At 52.2% G+C, this 14,911-nt stretch overlaps 1 protein-coding gene across 2 annotated transcripts; it reads right to left on the minus strand.

Moving 5' to 3' along the window:
* Positions 1-3,931: 3,931 nt before the first annotated feature.
* Positions 3,932-12,299, minus strand: Slc30a2 (solute carrier family 30 member 2). Of its 2 annotated transcripts, none has more exons than XM_085690525.2 (8): positions 12,148-12,299; positions 11,298-11,506; positions 10,995-11,141; positions 9,570-9,723; positions 8,699-8,891; positions 7,576-7,681; positions 4,771-4,905; positions 3,932-4,425 (listed from the first exon to the last, which is right to left on the minus strand). In XM_085690525.2, the coding sequence occupies exons 1-8, from the start codon at positions 12,195-12,197 to the stop codon at positions 4,280-4,282; spliced, it is 1,140 nt and encodes a 379-aa protein (XP_085546651.2). In that variant the 5' UTR covers positions 12,198-12,299; the 3' UTR covers positions 3,932-4,279. The 2 variants fall into 2 exon arrangements, with proteins under 2 accessions (XP_085546651.2, XP_085546652.2); XM_085690526.2 differs by lacking the exon at positions 12,148-12,299 and adding an exon at positions 11,852-11,987.
* Between the last annotated feature and the right edge of the window lie 2,612 nt (positions 12,300-14,911).

Here is a 14,911-nt window from a genome sequence, read left to right on the forward strand (position 1 = left end):
CACTTCCGAAATAAAGCACGTGTCCTTGCCCACTCACGCTTAGGCTATAAATACCCGCGCAGCAGCTGCAGGCGCTCAGGGTCAAGGGGGAGTGTGGTGGGGGCCTGGGGTGACTCCAGACGGTGGGGGTGGGGTCTAATCCAGGCCCAAGGTATCAGGTGTTCTCCTTCTTTGATGGCTTGGGCCACTGTGGAAACTCCCGTGACTGGGTTGCTGGCCGGAACAGTCTGTCCCCTGAGGCCTCTCACCCCCTTTCTCCAGCTTCACTCCTGGCCCCTGTATGACTCAGGTCCTTCCTGGATCCTATCACAGCCCGGTGTGGATAGTGGGCCGTTTATTGGAAGCCAGGAGTTGTCAGATGCTTGAGGTGCAAGAGGGGACTAGAGATTAAAGTGGGGGAGGAGGGTGGCCTGGCCCACGGTCAGGAGCACTTGAGGGTGAGGAATCTGCACAGCTGCCGTCTAGGCAGTCTGCCAAGGATGGAGGGCACCGAGTGCCAGCACCAGCCCAGGGACAGGAGACACCTTTGCAGGACAATAGGCTGCCTTCCATTGGCTGTGCCTGTGTGGAAGGCAGCATTGGATTCAGCAGGTCTCAACCCCTGCAGTAACAGAGATTACCCAGGGTGTGAGGGACATGTCTCACGTTGGCTGTGTGACTTAGCCTCTCTGAACCTTGGTTTTAATGAAACGTGTGGGGACTGGAGAGATGGCTCAATGCTTAAGAGCATTTTCTACTCTTGCAGAGGACCCTACCTGGGTTCCCAGCACCCACATTAGGTGGTTCAGACACCAAGAACTCCTGTTCCAGGGCACCCAACACCCTCTTCTGGTCTCTGTGGGTACCCAATCACATGGTTCATATACAGATAACTGTGCACACGTGTACATACACACATACACACACACACACACACACAGAGTCACATACTATTTAAAAGAAAGAGGAAGACGACAGTTCAGGAGCCCATGTCTGTAGTCTCTATAGCACTCGGGAGGCTGAGGCTGAGGCAGGGCAGGGGACCCTCTGAAAGTCCCAGGCCAGTCTAGACCACATGCACAGCAAGACCGATCTCAGAACACTGGCACCCGTGAAAAGGACAGCAATGACCAGCTCTTGAGCGGCACAAAGGTACGGCACACAGATATCCCTAATATCCAGAATCTTGGGGGGTAATGGAGGCTGAGGGGTGGGTGCTTGGTTACTTGAGACTAGAGGAGTACCTAGCCATGAGCATCTTCCCCATCCTGGGCCACACTGATTTCACACAAACCTTGAGGAGCTGAAGGACCCCTGAGCCTAAGTCACAGGCAGCCAGCCACAGTGCTGAGAGGCAGAGTTTGTTCTTTTGTTCTTAGTTTTGTTTTTAACAGATGGGGAGAGGGTCAAATGAGTGGTCAGGTGGTGAGCGGTTCACGTTCTAATCCTCCTCAGGAGGCTGAGACAGGAGGATGGGAATTACAGGCTAGCGCGGGTTATCTAAAATTAAAAACGGAAAAAGCCAGATGTATCTGCAGTATACCTGTAGTTCCAGCATTTAGGAGGCAGAGGCAAGAGTGTCAGAAACCTGGCCAGTGAGACCACTCTAGGTGCAAGTACAAGACTGGTGACCCAGAACCCACGGTGGAAAGAGAAAACCAGTTCCCGAAAGTTGTCCTCAGACCTACGTGCGCCGTGGAACACAAATGCCCATACTTGTGCATGGATACACAATAATAATCAGATAAAAAGGGGGGGCTGAAGGGATGGTTCAGTGGTTAAGAACACTGGCTGCTTTTCCGGAGGATCCAGGCTCAATTCCCAGCACCCACATAACTCACACCTGTCTGTTTGTAACTCCAGTTCCAGAGCTGACACCCTCACACAGACATACGTGCAGGTAAAAATCATAAAATAAAAATAAATTATATAAAAGCTTTAAGATAATCAGGACTTCTAGGTCATCTTGGGGTACCTGAGTAACCAGTCTTAAAACAAAAACCAAACTAAGGTGCTGGAGAGAAGGCTCAGGGCTAAGAGGTTCTGGCTTCAGTCCCAGCACCCACATGGTGGCTTACAACCACCTCTAATTTGCGTTCCAGGGGGTCTGACGCCTTCTTCTGGCCTCCAATGGTGCGTGTCCATGGTACACATACTTGCCTACAAGGTGAAACACTCGGACACGTAAAAAATTTAAAACCCCTAAAGATCAGACTCCAAAAATATCAAACAAATGCTTGCCATTTATTTTACAAGTGGGATGCTGTTGGTGGAGGCGGACACTTAGCCTCGTACCCGCCAGGGCAGAGTGAAGACAGGAGGCGGGAAGCTGGTCTGGCCTTGACAAGAGCCTTTACTGCAAAGTCCCTTTCCCAGGACGCTGATCAAAGTGACCAATACACAACCACTGGGTATGTGGCAGGCTTGGCTGTCTTCACAGCCCCGTGGGGGAGGTGTCCCGAAGTTCCAGGTTTCTGTGTAAGTCACCCACACTGAGAAGTGACTTTAAAGACTGGCCTACAACAGATGTACACATTGGCCCAGGGCTTCCTAGGGGGGCCTGTCACCTCTGAGACTGGATGGGCCTCTCTTGCGTCTTGTAACCACAAGCCAGTTTTAAGGATTCTTCACCCAGACTCCAAGAATACCCCCCTCCTTGTTAGCCCCTGGATGCATCCTCCTCCCTAGGTTAACTAGGTTGGGTCATCTTGCACAATCTACAATCTCCTGGGGTCCTATCTGGTCAAGGGAGGTGGCCTTGCCCTGGGACTGAGGACACGGACCCAACTGGAATCTGTCCCCGCCACCTGTGTCAAGGCCATAGCTACACTGACAGCTTCCTGGGCTGGGGTACCAGGAAGGAAGAAACCAGCCAGGTCCTTCTGTAGTTAAGAGGCCTCCTCCAGGAAGTCACATGGGGCCCGCAGTCAAAGTGGCCAAGACACAGAGAAGCCTCAGGTGCCCTTTGGCCCCACATCTCAGGGGTGGCCTTGATAAGTCATTATGGGCTGGGGCTCCCAAGGGCTGCAGGGGGGACCAACTGGGGAAAGGCAAGATCAAGTGAGGGGCTTGGGGGGGATCCTTGAGGCCAGTTTCCTAGAAGCAACTCTTCCTGGTCAGAAGAATGGAAGCTAAGTTCTACCCCTGGTCCAGGGTTAAGATGGAACATTCTAACCTGCTCCAAAGATCAGAACATTCCATATCACTGTCCCCTCCCTCAAGGGTAGCTCACATCTGATAAGCTGCCATTGATTCCAGGCTCACAATGAAGTGCTGAGAAGCAACCCCACCACATTGTCCTCTGACTGCCACACACACTTTTTGTAGAGTTCATTCAGTTGGGCCTGACGGTACCCAGATATGTGCCAAGGAAGCGAAAGGCATGATTCTCCCTTTAATTAAGGTACTTCCGGCTCTCTGCTAATAGACCTAACTGCTAAGTTAGCCTGTTTCCCCAAATTCTAATTCAAAAGCATGATTTCTCCTTTCCCCCTTTTATCCCATTTTATCCCATTTTTCAATCTCTGTGTGTGTGTGTGTGTGTGTGTGTGTGTGTGTACGCTGCATCCTCCATTGCTCTCCAACTTCTTTTTTGGGTATGGTCTCTCACTGAACCTAGATTGCACAGATGTGTTTAGACTAGCTGGCTAGCAAGCCCTAGGGACCCTATTTCCACCTCCCACTAAGTCCAAGGTGTATAGCATCCAAACCCAGGTGCTGTTCCTGAAGCAGGCTCACCCCAACACGCTGAGCTTTCTCAGTGTTAACACCCCACTCCATTACAGCCATTCAGCTGTTTACAGAACACCACTGCTGACCCTAACTCAAAGGCATGGCTTTCTTTCTCCCTTCTCCCTAGGTCCTCACAGCGTGCTGAGATTTACAGCTCGCCTGGCCTGTGTGTTTTTCCTCCCACAATCTAATAATATGATCTTCAAAGTATCTTTCTGAGTCTGTTTCAAAATTCTTTTATCAATGAGACTGACCCCTACAAAAGGGAGCCTGTCTGCCCAGTCATGTGTCTGGACATGTATAGGACACCCCAGAGTCCCCTTCTGTGCCTCCGTGCCTTTCCAGCTGGGACATTAGGAAGGACTCCAGCTGAGGATCCAGCCCAAACACAGTCCTGGAGAAGGATGGTCTCATCTGCCTCAGGCGCATCCTGTGGGCTCATAGGAGGTCCGAGAGTCCCACTGGCGTGGACCAAGGCAGGCTGTGCCTTGAACCTGGCGCCCTGACTGGACACTCAATGCACTGCCACGTGTCCCGGCCATGCCTCCGATGGTGTCTGACCAGACAGTCAGTCTGAGGGGCCCTGGCACTCCTGGCAGTCCTTCATCTCTTCAGAGTAGTTCTCAATCTGGATGGTCATGATGTGGAAGTTGAACCTCCCCTGAAGGCGGTCCCTAGCCACCTTCAGCACGGCTTGGGCGTCAGCATTTTGAGCTGGGAAGAGAGAAAAGTGGGATGCTTGGCCTCACATCTACCCCTGGGGGACAGACTAGGGGACAAGCAATGCCAGGGGCTATCCTGCACCAGACAAGCCCAGCAAGGAAAGCACTGACCTTACAGCTTGAATGTGTCTCCCCCACCCGCTCAGTCCCTGCTCCTGCAGAAGTGATCGGACCACCCCAAACAAGGCCTCCATTATCTTTCTCCATAAATGCGTTATCTTTCTCCATAAATGCATGGTAAGGCTCAAAGGGCATTTCGATGCTCAGCGTGTGGCCAGAGCTTGGCACACCCCTCAGGAACAGCCCAGGCCTCTGACTGCTTCTCTTCTTCACTCACCTATAGCTATGTGGACAGACAGCACCGGCTGGGCCACTGTCAGCGCCCAGATATGCAGGCTGTGCAAGGCCTCCACCCCATCCACGGACAGCAGGAGATTCTTCACGGCTGTGAAGTCCACACCTTTGGGAGTCCCTGGGAAGAGCGAGCACAGTGGTGAGGGACACGACCCTCCCCCCCACGTTCCATCCCTCCAGAGCCACCTGGGCCAGCAGGTCCCCTGTGGCTCCCACCCCTCAGTCTGTCCTGTTACAACAACTGGAATGACCTCACGGATTTATCTGTTATGTCTAGAATGGAAATTCTGAGCCCATGAGTCTGTTCTACTCACAGGTAAATGGTGTCTATTTGATTTTAGACAGAGTCTTGCTATATATCCCCAAGCTGGCCTCGGACCCCAATTCCGCTTCACCTTCCTGGGTGCTGGGATTACAGGTGTGGCCCCACCAGGCCCTGTGAAGTCAGACATCTTGACGAAGACAGCTGGAAGCCCCAAACCAGCACCCTACTCTTCCAACTGTCCCTGACCCCCCAGAAAGCCATGGCTTGGGCCTAAGCCCCAAGGCCTAAAGTGTGGGACAACCGTGTGGATTAGATTGGGAGTTCCAGACACCATTCAGTGCTGCGACTGAGGCAGGAACAGGGTTTGGGCGCCCAGAGACCCACGGGGAAGGACCGAACTGGCGTGGATTCTCTCGGCAACTGTGGTGGTGCACGCCTATATTTTCAACACGGTAGAGGCTGACACAGTCCAGTCTGAGTTGCATTTAGAGACCCAGTCTTAAAATCAGCAGGAATTACAGAGATGGCTCAGAGGTTAAGAGCACTGACTGCTCTCCCAGAGGTCCTGAGTTCAATTCCCAGCAACCACATCTATAATGAGATCCGGTGCCCTCTTATGGCACACGGGCATACATGCAGACAGAACACTGTATACATAATAAATAAATGATTCTTTAAAAAAAAAAAAACCAAAAACCTCAGTATGCAAAAAACAAAACAAAACAAAAAACCCAGCAACAACAAAAACCAACAGGGGATTCGAGAGCTGGCTCAGTAGTGGGGGGCACTTGCCGCTCTCCCAGAGGATCAAGGTTCAGTTCCCAGCACCCTTTGATCCCAGCACTAGGAAGGTGGAGGCAGGCAGATAGATCTCTGTGAATCTGATGTTAGTGATACCCTGTTTCAAAAATAAAATTTAAAAAAAAGAAGTTGCTGGGTGTGGGATGCATGCTTTAACCCAGCACTTGGGAGGTAGACTTTGAGGCCAACCTGATTTTGAGTTCCAGGCCAGCCAGGGCTACACAGAGACCCTAATTCAAACCCTGCCCCCCCCCCCACATCTCCAACAAAAGCAACCCCAAACACCGGAAACAAATCCCAGTCTTCCTGGGAATAGGCACCTGATGACTGGGGGTGGGGCTCCAGGTGTTACCAAGGCCGCCCAGCCACGTGACCAGCCAGGGCCCAGCACATTCCAAACAAGGGAGGAGGCGGCCCTGGGCCCAGGGGGCGGATAAGCACTGGCTGGGACCTACCTAGGAACCAGCGTACCTGATCAACTCAGAGCTCTAAGGACCTGTGTTAGGTTGCAGACTTTGGCTCACACTCTAATGTGCAGGTTCTCCAGACAGCCACACTGCCCCTGAGGCGGATTAGTGAGCCACAGGCTGAGGGAACCCCAAAGTCAGACTGGGGAGATACTTGAGCTGCTAACAGCACCTAGAGGTCTTTAGATCTCCCAGAACTCACACTAAACACCACGCACACAAGCATACACGCACAGTAGTGCACACTGGTAATGCTAGATTAAGGCAGAGACGGGCAGATGCCTTGGGACTGACTGATTAGCCAGCCAGCTTGGCCTAACTAGAGAGTTCCAGAGGGTAAAGTGAGGACCCGAGTTCAGGTGCTCAGTACCCACAAGAAAAACAAAAACAAGACAGGTGTGACTGTCCTCCCTAGTAACCCTAGAGCTGAGAGGGGGGTGGAGGACATGCCGACCCACGTGCCTTGCTGGTCAGTCAGCTTGAAGAAACTAGATAGCTCTAGGTTCAGTAAGAGACCTTAATAAGCTATTGAATAAATAATTAATTAAGGGCTAGCCGAGTGGTGGTAGCACATGCATGCCTTTAATCCCAGCAGAGGAAGGTGGATTTCTGAGTTCGAGACCAGACTGGTCTACAGAAAGTTTTAGGACAGCCAGGACAACAACAACAACAACAACAACAAAGAACTGAAGAGATAGTTCAGAGGTTAACTGAACATTGGCTGCTCTTCCAGAGGTCCTGAGTTCAATTCCCAGTAACCACATGGTTCACAACCATCTGTAATGAGATCGGGTGTCCTTTTCTGTCATGCAGGCATATATTTATTTATGTGTAATAAATAAATCTGAAAAGCAAAACAAACAAACAAAAAAACAACTAAAATAAGGTGAGCAAGGAATGGTACTCACCCCGGAAGCAGAAGCAAATGAGTCCCTGTGGGTTCAAGGACAGCTGAATCTACTCAGTGAGACCCAGGTCTTTAAAAATGAGGGTGAGAGCTTGGTATAGCGATGCATGCCAGCACTCGGGAGGCAGAGGCAGGCTGATCTCTGTGAGTTCGAGGCCAGCTTGGTCTACAGAGTGAGTTCTGGGGCAGCCAAGGCTACACAGAGAGACCTTGTCTCGAAACAAAACAACAAAAATCAGGGTGAGGAAGATACCCCACTGTCAACCTCTGATTTCTACACACAACAGATGAACACAGACATCTGCATACACCCCACCCCCAAACCCCAAAACTCTAGGTCTGAGGTACCTTCCATGAGAACCAAGAGCACATCTCTCAGGATGGTCAACGTCGTCCCCAAGACCAGGATGGAGAAGAGGAAGGTGCAGATGGGGTCCACATACTTGTACTCAGGCTGCAGGAAAAGTAGACAGACATGGGGCTCACCAGCATCCACCTGGGTCTCCCTATCATCTCCCAATACCCACCTGGGTCTCCTTATCATCTCCCAGCATCCACCTGGGTCTCCCTATCATCTCCCAGCGTCCACCTGGGTCTCCCTATCTCCTAACACCCACCTGGGTCTGCCTATCATCTCCCAGCATCCACCTGGGTCTCCCTATCATCTCCCAGCATCCACCTGGGTCTCCCTATCTCCCAACACCCACCTGGGTCTCCCTATCATCTCCCAGCATCCACCTGGGTCTCCCTATCATCTCCCAGCATCCACCTGGGTCTCCCTATCTCCCAACACCTACCTGGGTCTCCCTATCATCTCCCAGCATCCACCTGGGTTTCCCCACCTCCCAGCATCCACCTTGGTCTCCCTATCTCCCAACACCCAACTGGGTCTCCCCATCTCCCAGCATCCACCTGGGTCTCCTCATCTCCCAGCATCCACCTGGGTCTCCCCATCTCCCTCGTACCAGCACAGTATCAGGGAGGTCTCTCTTTTCAAGGTGAGCATGGGACTCACTCTAGCCTTGTCTTTGAATTTTTTACTCTATTCTCCATCCAGTCAACCTCACAAAGAGCTAACACACAGGCAGAGCTAAAGAGGAATGTCAGCATTTGATTCGTCATTCCAATTTTATAGTTTTATAGGGGAAACTGAGGTTCGATGAGACCTCAGCCACACACACATTTTACATCTCACTGCCTCTGTGTGATAGGCAATGCCCGGGCTTCAGCAGCCCACAGTCCTAGGCTGGGAAACGGTACCAGTAACAACCTTTCTGAATGGCATAAAGCACAACTGCCTACCTTTTGGGCTTGTTGTAGAGGTAAAAGGTGCCAGCACTCAGTCAGTATTAATTAAATATTCCTTCCCTTTCTCTACCTTCTCATCTTAAGCTGGAGAGGGCCTAGTACAGGGAAAAGCCCTGCACAGAGCCAGGCACCGCCCCACCTCCCTCCCCATGCCCACTCTGACCTTGAAGTATATAATGTAGGCAGCCACCAGGACACCCACACTCTGCAGAAGGTCCCCAATCACATGGATGAAAGCTGCTCGGACACTGGGGTTCTCCTGCTGCTGTTGGCTGTCTTCATGGCTTCGGTCACCATGGCTGTGCCCATGTCCATGGCTGTGCCCATGTCCAGACTGATGAAGGGCCAGCCCCATTCTAAGAAAACAGACAAGACTCAATGAGGTAGCAAAGGCTTCAAGTCAGCTAGGCACAGTCTATCCATTAGGGCTGGCCTCCCAAGAGTGAAATTCCGAAGGCCCCATCACTCAGTGACTGACCCTCTTAGGCATAGGAATCTAGTCCTACAGCTTTAGCTCATAGCCACGGGGCAAAGAGCTCTCTGCCCACAGTGGGAGACTGACTGGGTGCAAGACCCCAAAGCTGAGTTTCAGAGCAAGGAGGCACCAAGGAAGTCACCTAGTTCATCTCCTCATGGTACAGGAGAGGAACCTGAGACAAGAGAGCCAAGAAGACAGAAGGCCCAAACCTGTGATTTACCCATCCTCCCTCGTTTTACTGAGACCGGCTTTAGCCACGCCAGCCTGACTTGCCCTTTGGTCCAGCATGAACCAGAAGCATCCCCTTTGCTGTGGATAGCCTCCAAGTTTATTCTCCGACATGTAACATGGGGGAGGAGGTTTGAAATGGCGGAGGTGCAGACCTATAACCTCTCATGTCCCTGGCCTAAGGTCTAAAGGAGAACGGATGTACACCAGGGAAATTCTGTGTTGGGAGGGGAGCATGGACCCCTTCCACTGGGAGCTGATGGAGGTTTGCATATGGGAATAAGGGAAGAGGGGAGGGTCAAGTATAGGGAACTGGGGCCACACTCACATGATGTTCACAACCACAGCGCAGGCCGATGTGATTAACATGGTGCCCCCTTTGATCTCATAATCTCCAGAAATCAGGCGCTGCACAGCCAGGTACACCAGCACCCCAGTTACCACCCAGATGGACAGCACAGACACCAAGGCTCCGAGGATCTCTGGATAAGAGTCCAACCACAGGAACAACCTCAGCCTGGGCCCTAAGCGTGGGAAGGCCTACTCCCTCCATGTAAGCCCCTCCCCGCTGCGGTCAGGATCTGGGTGTCTTTGGTGCTTCCTGAAGACATGCCTCATCCCGCCAACTCATATATGAGAACTCCATATCTAGAATCATTTAGCTCAACCTTGTTTGCTGAATGTGGGAAGAAACACATAGATAGATAGATATGCACATATACACACATAATATATAATATACATATATGTATATGTGTGTGTGTGTGTGTTCTAGCCAGCATGGCAGTGTACATCTCTAATCCTAGAATGTGGGTTGCTAAGGCAAAGGAACTGCCTGAGTTTGATGTTTATGTTTTTTGTGGTCTCACCACGTAGATCAGGCTGGCCTTGAACTCAAAGAGATTCGCCTGCCTCTGCCTCCTTTGTGTGGGGATTAAGGGCGTACGCCTAATTTTTCCCACCCAAATAAAGGTAAGGTCACTCCTAATTTAATTAAAGGTAACAGAAGAGGGCCCAGACTCCCCAGAACTGGAGTTAAGTTACAGCCAAGAGCAGTGGATGCCAGCGGCTGAGCCACCTCCAGTTCCTTGTTTTGCTCAACTGACAAATGGAGGCTGAGGACACTGGGCCATCTCTCCCGAGAGGAAAGGAAGAGTGCCATCAAGAAGGGCACTAACAGCTTAAGGCGGTGTTACTGACCTTTCCCTACCCCACAGGGCATCCACAGTGACAGGAGTGCCGGTGCTATTGTCCTGGGCCACTATTTCCTAAGCAAGAAAGGTGAACTTTGCTTCTCTATTAACTAGTAGCTCCCAGATACCCGGCACCAAGTCTGTCCCATCAGATTGTAAGTTCCCAGGGGACAGAGGCCAAAGCAGACACCCTCTTCCCCGCAGAAGCTGCTTTTTCGGCCTTACTCCTGCCATTCCTGCTGTGGTACAGGCCTCAGTTCCAGTACTTGGGAGGTTATGACACCAGTCTGGGTTAGACAAGTGAGTTAGAAGCCAGCATGGACTACCTATCAACATCCTGTTTATAAAAAAAAAATGAAAACAAAGACGAACTAGCTGGGTGTGGCACATGTTTGGAATTGCAGGATTTGGGTAGGGACGTGAGGCTCAGGAATCTCAAGGTCAGCCTGGACTACTAGAGGTGGGTCTCAAAAAAACTGAAAATTTCAAACAAAATCTCTATTCTGACCCGGGGTTTCTCTCTTGCATCAACCCTGTCTGTGGCCCACGAGGATCCTTACCAGCTCGCTGCCAGCCGAAGTTCATGGTCTTGGTGGCCGGTCGGGAAGACACCCAGAGGGAGAAGAGACTAATGAGCATGCTGGCAAAATCCGTGAGCAGGTGGGCGGCATCTGTCATAATGGCCAGGCTGTGTGCCAGGTATCCACCTGCAAAGTACGGGCCCAGGATGAAGTTCCCCCAAGAAGTTAACTCCCCCAGTTCTGTACGCTGGTGAGACTCTAAGCCCTGGAAGACACACACTGGGTTCAGGGTCTTTGCACCGGCCAGATGTACAACTTCTGTTAATTCACCAATGGCCTTACCAATAATTTCTCCAATCATGAACACCAGGCAGATGGCAGAAGCCACATAGAGCTTGCGCCGGGCCATCTGCTTCTTGGGGTCAGGGTGACTACCAGCATCCTTCTGAGCATGGCAATAATGGTTGCTCTGGATCGCCAGCTCAACAGAAGGCAGGTTCACAGGAGGGGTCCTGCCAGCCTCACCCTTCCACAGAGATCCTAAGTATGACCTGGAGGTGAAAGGAAGGAGAGGAATGCTCAGCTGGGAGCACAGAGTCAGTGTCTAGGAGTATTGCTGGCCCCGTGTTTCCAGAAGAAAAAGTTAACAACAGTGCCTGCCGGGTGGCCAGAGGTAAGAAGCCAATGATACAGGGGGATGCTGGGGAAGTGTGTCTTGGGACCTTGTTCTAAGTCGTTCTCTCCTCCCCCACCCCTACCCAGGCCTAGAGGACGGTCTTTACAAACTAGCCAAAGGGCAGCCCGTCCAGTCGAGCACAGAAAAAGAGCAGAGTTCTGACTCAAGACAGTAGCCTGGAATGTAGTGCAGCGCACCCGAGGGCACAGGGCCTCCCCACCTCAGGGCTGCCTGGGATCAAAGTGCTGGAGTGAAGGCGGGGTTCCAGGCACCCGACTGTGTTCCACTGGGGCGCCCCAGCAGGCAGTGTTCAGGATCTGTATGCTAGGTCAGGTGAGACAGATGTTCCCCGGGGCTACGAGGCCACCGCCAATTTCCTCTTTCCCTTGCTTCACCCCATCCCTCTGGCGGGATCCCAGGTTCAAGCCCCCGCCCGGACCAAACACAGCCAGGATGGCCAAAGAGGAGGTGCCTGTGAGGCCTCCCAGATTCCCGCCCCTTGGGGCTTAAACTTACCGGGCTCCGCTCCTGCTCTCCAACAGGTTCTGTTTGTCCACGGTCGGCATGCCGCCTCTCCCACAGTGCGCCCTCGAAGTTGCGCGCCCGGACGATGGCAGCGTGCGCTCACTCACCTTTCGCTCGGGTCCCCGTCGCTGCGCCCCGCACCCGCCCGCCCGCTTTATCCCCGGCCCTCACCACCCCGTGTGAAGTCGCCCGCCGCGCGTCGTGTGCAAAAGCCCGCGGGGAGGGGGGGAAGGGTGACCGCCTGCAAAGGGAATCGCGGCTCTGTCCCCTACACTGATCCCCTGCGTCCCGAGCCTGAAGGAGCCCAGCAGCCTGCAACCAAAAGCTTAAGGTTCTTTGCCCGGAGCAAAGCACTTGCTCAGAGTTGTCCAGAGTTGTTAAGTTAGGACTGGGTGATCGAAACACCCAGTCTTACTGGCATCCCATAGTTAAATCTTGGGGTCTGAGTTTCTAGAAAATCGGTCGGGCATGGTGACGCACGCCTTTAATCCCAACACTCCAGAGAGGAAGCAGAGGTAAGCGGATCTCTGTGAGTTCGAGGCCAGCCTGGTCTCCATAGTAAGTTCCAGAACAGTTAGGGGTTCTTTACACAGAGAAAACCTGCCTCCAAAAACCAAGAAAGAGAGAGAGGCCTTAGGGCAGGATGTGACTACTGGCAGAACGAATGGGGACTCCTGAGGCTGCGGGTCGGGCTTTCAGCTACGAAGAGCGACTTCCAGGAAGCTTGAACCACTCGGGGCGGTGAGCTGGGGTTCACTTGACCTCTGGCTGCGGGCCGGGTCTGCCTCCTGCAGGGCGTGGGGGAGGGTGACTCCGTGGGAGGGGTATACGGAGACACGCAGTATCCCAGGGCAGTATTACTGGGAGTCACAGACCCAAGCTTCTCTTGAAAAAGCACCAGTTCCTTCTGCCATGCGCTGAGATTAGGATCTGGCGTGGCCGGCTTTTTATCTTCACCTCTACAAAGAACAGTGTCCTGTCTCGTTGTTTAGGAGAAAACATGGTTACCAGTGTGATGCCCCACACACCTGTTTAGACCATAGTCCACACTTTCTGGGGCTTGAGCCCTATACCCCCTTCCCCCAGTGTTGGCCTCTGATAGATAGCTTGCCTGTAGTCTCTGGGGGCAGGGTTGGACAGGACAAGACAGGACAGGGTTAGGGCTGTAGCTCAGCTGGTAGGCTGCTTGCCCAGTGTTGAGGAAGCCTGGAGTTCCCACCACAGCCCACCACTCTAAAGGTGGAAGGTTCAAGGTTATCCTTGCCTATATAGCTAGCTTGAGCCCAGCCTAGGGTACTTCAGAGTTGTAGGCCCTGTCTCAAAAAGCAACAATAAACCCACACCAAATCTTCTCAGAGGACTGGGTAACAGGACAAGTATTTCTGGACATAGTGCATTGGGCATTCAGCTGATCGGGAAGCAGGGACCAGAGGGCTCTTCTCCTAGGACCTCCAGTGGTCAGCCCGGCTTAGTTGAGGACCTAGTTAGGTGCCCAAACAGCTGTGAAATTAGACAGAACCACGTGACACGGCCGCACACGCCTGTAACCGCGCACAGGGATTCAGGAGCCTTGGGCAGAAGGAGCTTGAGTTTGAGGCTGGCCTGGGCAATTTCCTGGGACCCTGTCTCAAAGTAAGAAGGAGGTGAGGTGTGAGCTGAGTGGTAGAGGACCCCCCTACTCTGTGCAGAGCCGTGGTCAAGCCCTGGGCCCATAAACATGAGTTAGGGGAGAGAAGGCCGCGTGCTGTCTGCAGGGCAATCACGGATAACTGTCGCATCTTAAGGTGGGAAAATTATGGCCGTGTGTCATGTCACTCTTTCTCCTCGATGCAAAGCATATCATAATTCTCAGTGTTTGATTTTCAAGACAGGGTTTCTCTGTAACAGCTCTGACTGTCCCAGAACTCACTCTGTAGACCAATCAGGTTAGCCTCGAACTCAGAGATCCACCAGCTTCTGCCTCCTGGAGGCTGGGATTAAAGGCGTGTTCCACTACAACCAACTCAGAAACTTTGTTTTTAAATCCCTATTTCCGATGTTGCATGTGGTTTTTATAATATAGTCTAGTTTATTTTGTTTGGCTCGAGACAGTCTCCCAGAAGAAACTAAAATCTTTCTTAGGACAGCTCATAGACAGTTTTGTTAATAAGACTGGATCAAGGTAGCCCAGGCTGCTCTTTAGTCTGTGGAAGGGAAGGTGACCTTGAGCTACTGAGCCTCCTGCCTTGCCCCCCTCCCACTTAAATTCTTATCTTCCCCCACCTTGTATCTAGGAGTCGAGCATAAAAGATTTCTGGGGCCTGACCAACCAGAGGGCCCTGCCTGGCGTCTGGGCTGAGGAAGGTGCACTAACAGGCTCTGCCGGCCGTCGCCACCCGGGCTGTTAACATCAGGTCTCCTGTTCCTCCAATCAAATCCTCAGGGTTGTGATTTAACTGTGTTTACACGAGGACTTCTCCAATACAAAAAAACAAAAAGTTCAGAGTTCCAGAAGCTTCCGAAACCAAACATAGGAAGGCTCCTGGAAGTTGGTGTTCCTGGAGAAGGCACAGTGTCTCCACCCCTTCCCAGAAGCCCTGCCCTCTGTCCCTTATCTAGATTCTTTGTGATGAATTAATAAGAGTTAGCATTTCCCCGGGTTCTTAGTGTTAGTGACAGGATATTACCCTAGAAGGGAAGCTGTGAGGAGATAAAACCTGGGGCTCTGCCTGGCATCAAAAGAGATGGGGGATTGTAAACCAAGCACCACAGGCAG

Source organism: Myodes glareolus, chromosome 6 (genome assembly GCF_982192425.1).
Source record: "Myodes glareolus chromosome 6, mMyoGla1.1, whole genome shotgun sequence".
Lineage (NCBI taxonomy): Eukaryota > Metazoa > Chordata > Mammalia > Rodentia > Cricetidae > Myodes > Myodes glareolus.

Excerpts from the sequence above, each read along its gene's own strand:
- Slc30a2 (XM_085690525.2), bottom strand. The coding sequence starts at position 12,197 with ATGCCGACCGTGGACAAACAGAACCTGTTGGAGAGCAGGAGCGGAGCC. Across the intron at positions 4,906-7,575 it reads GCTCTTGGTTCTCATGGAAG|GGACTCCCAAAGGTGTGGAC; the intron begins GTACCTCAGACC and ends CGCTCTTCCCAG. Across the intron at positions 4,426-4,770 it reads GTCTGTCCACATAGCTATAG|CTCAAAATGCTGACGCCCAA; the intron begins GTGAGTGAAGAA and ends CTCTCTTCCCAG.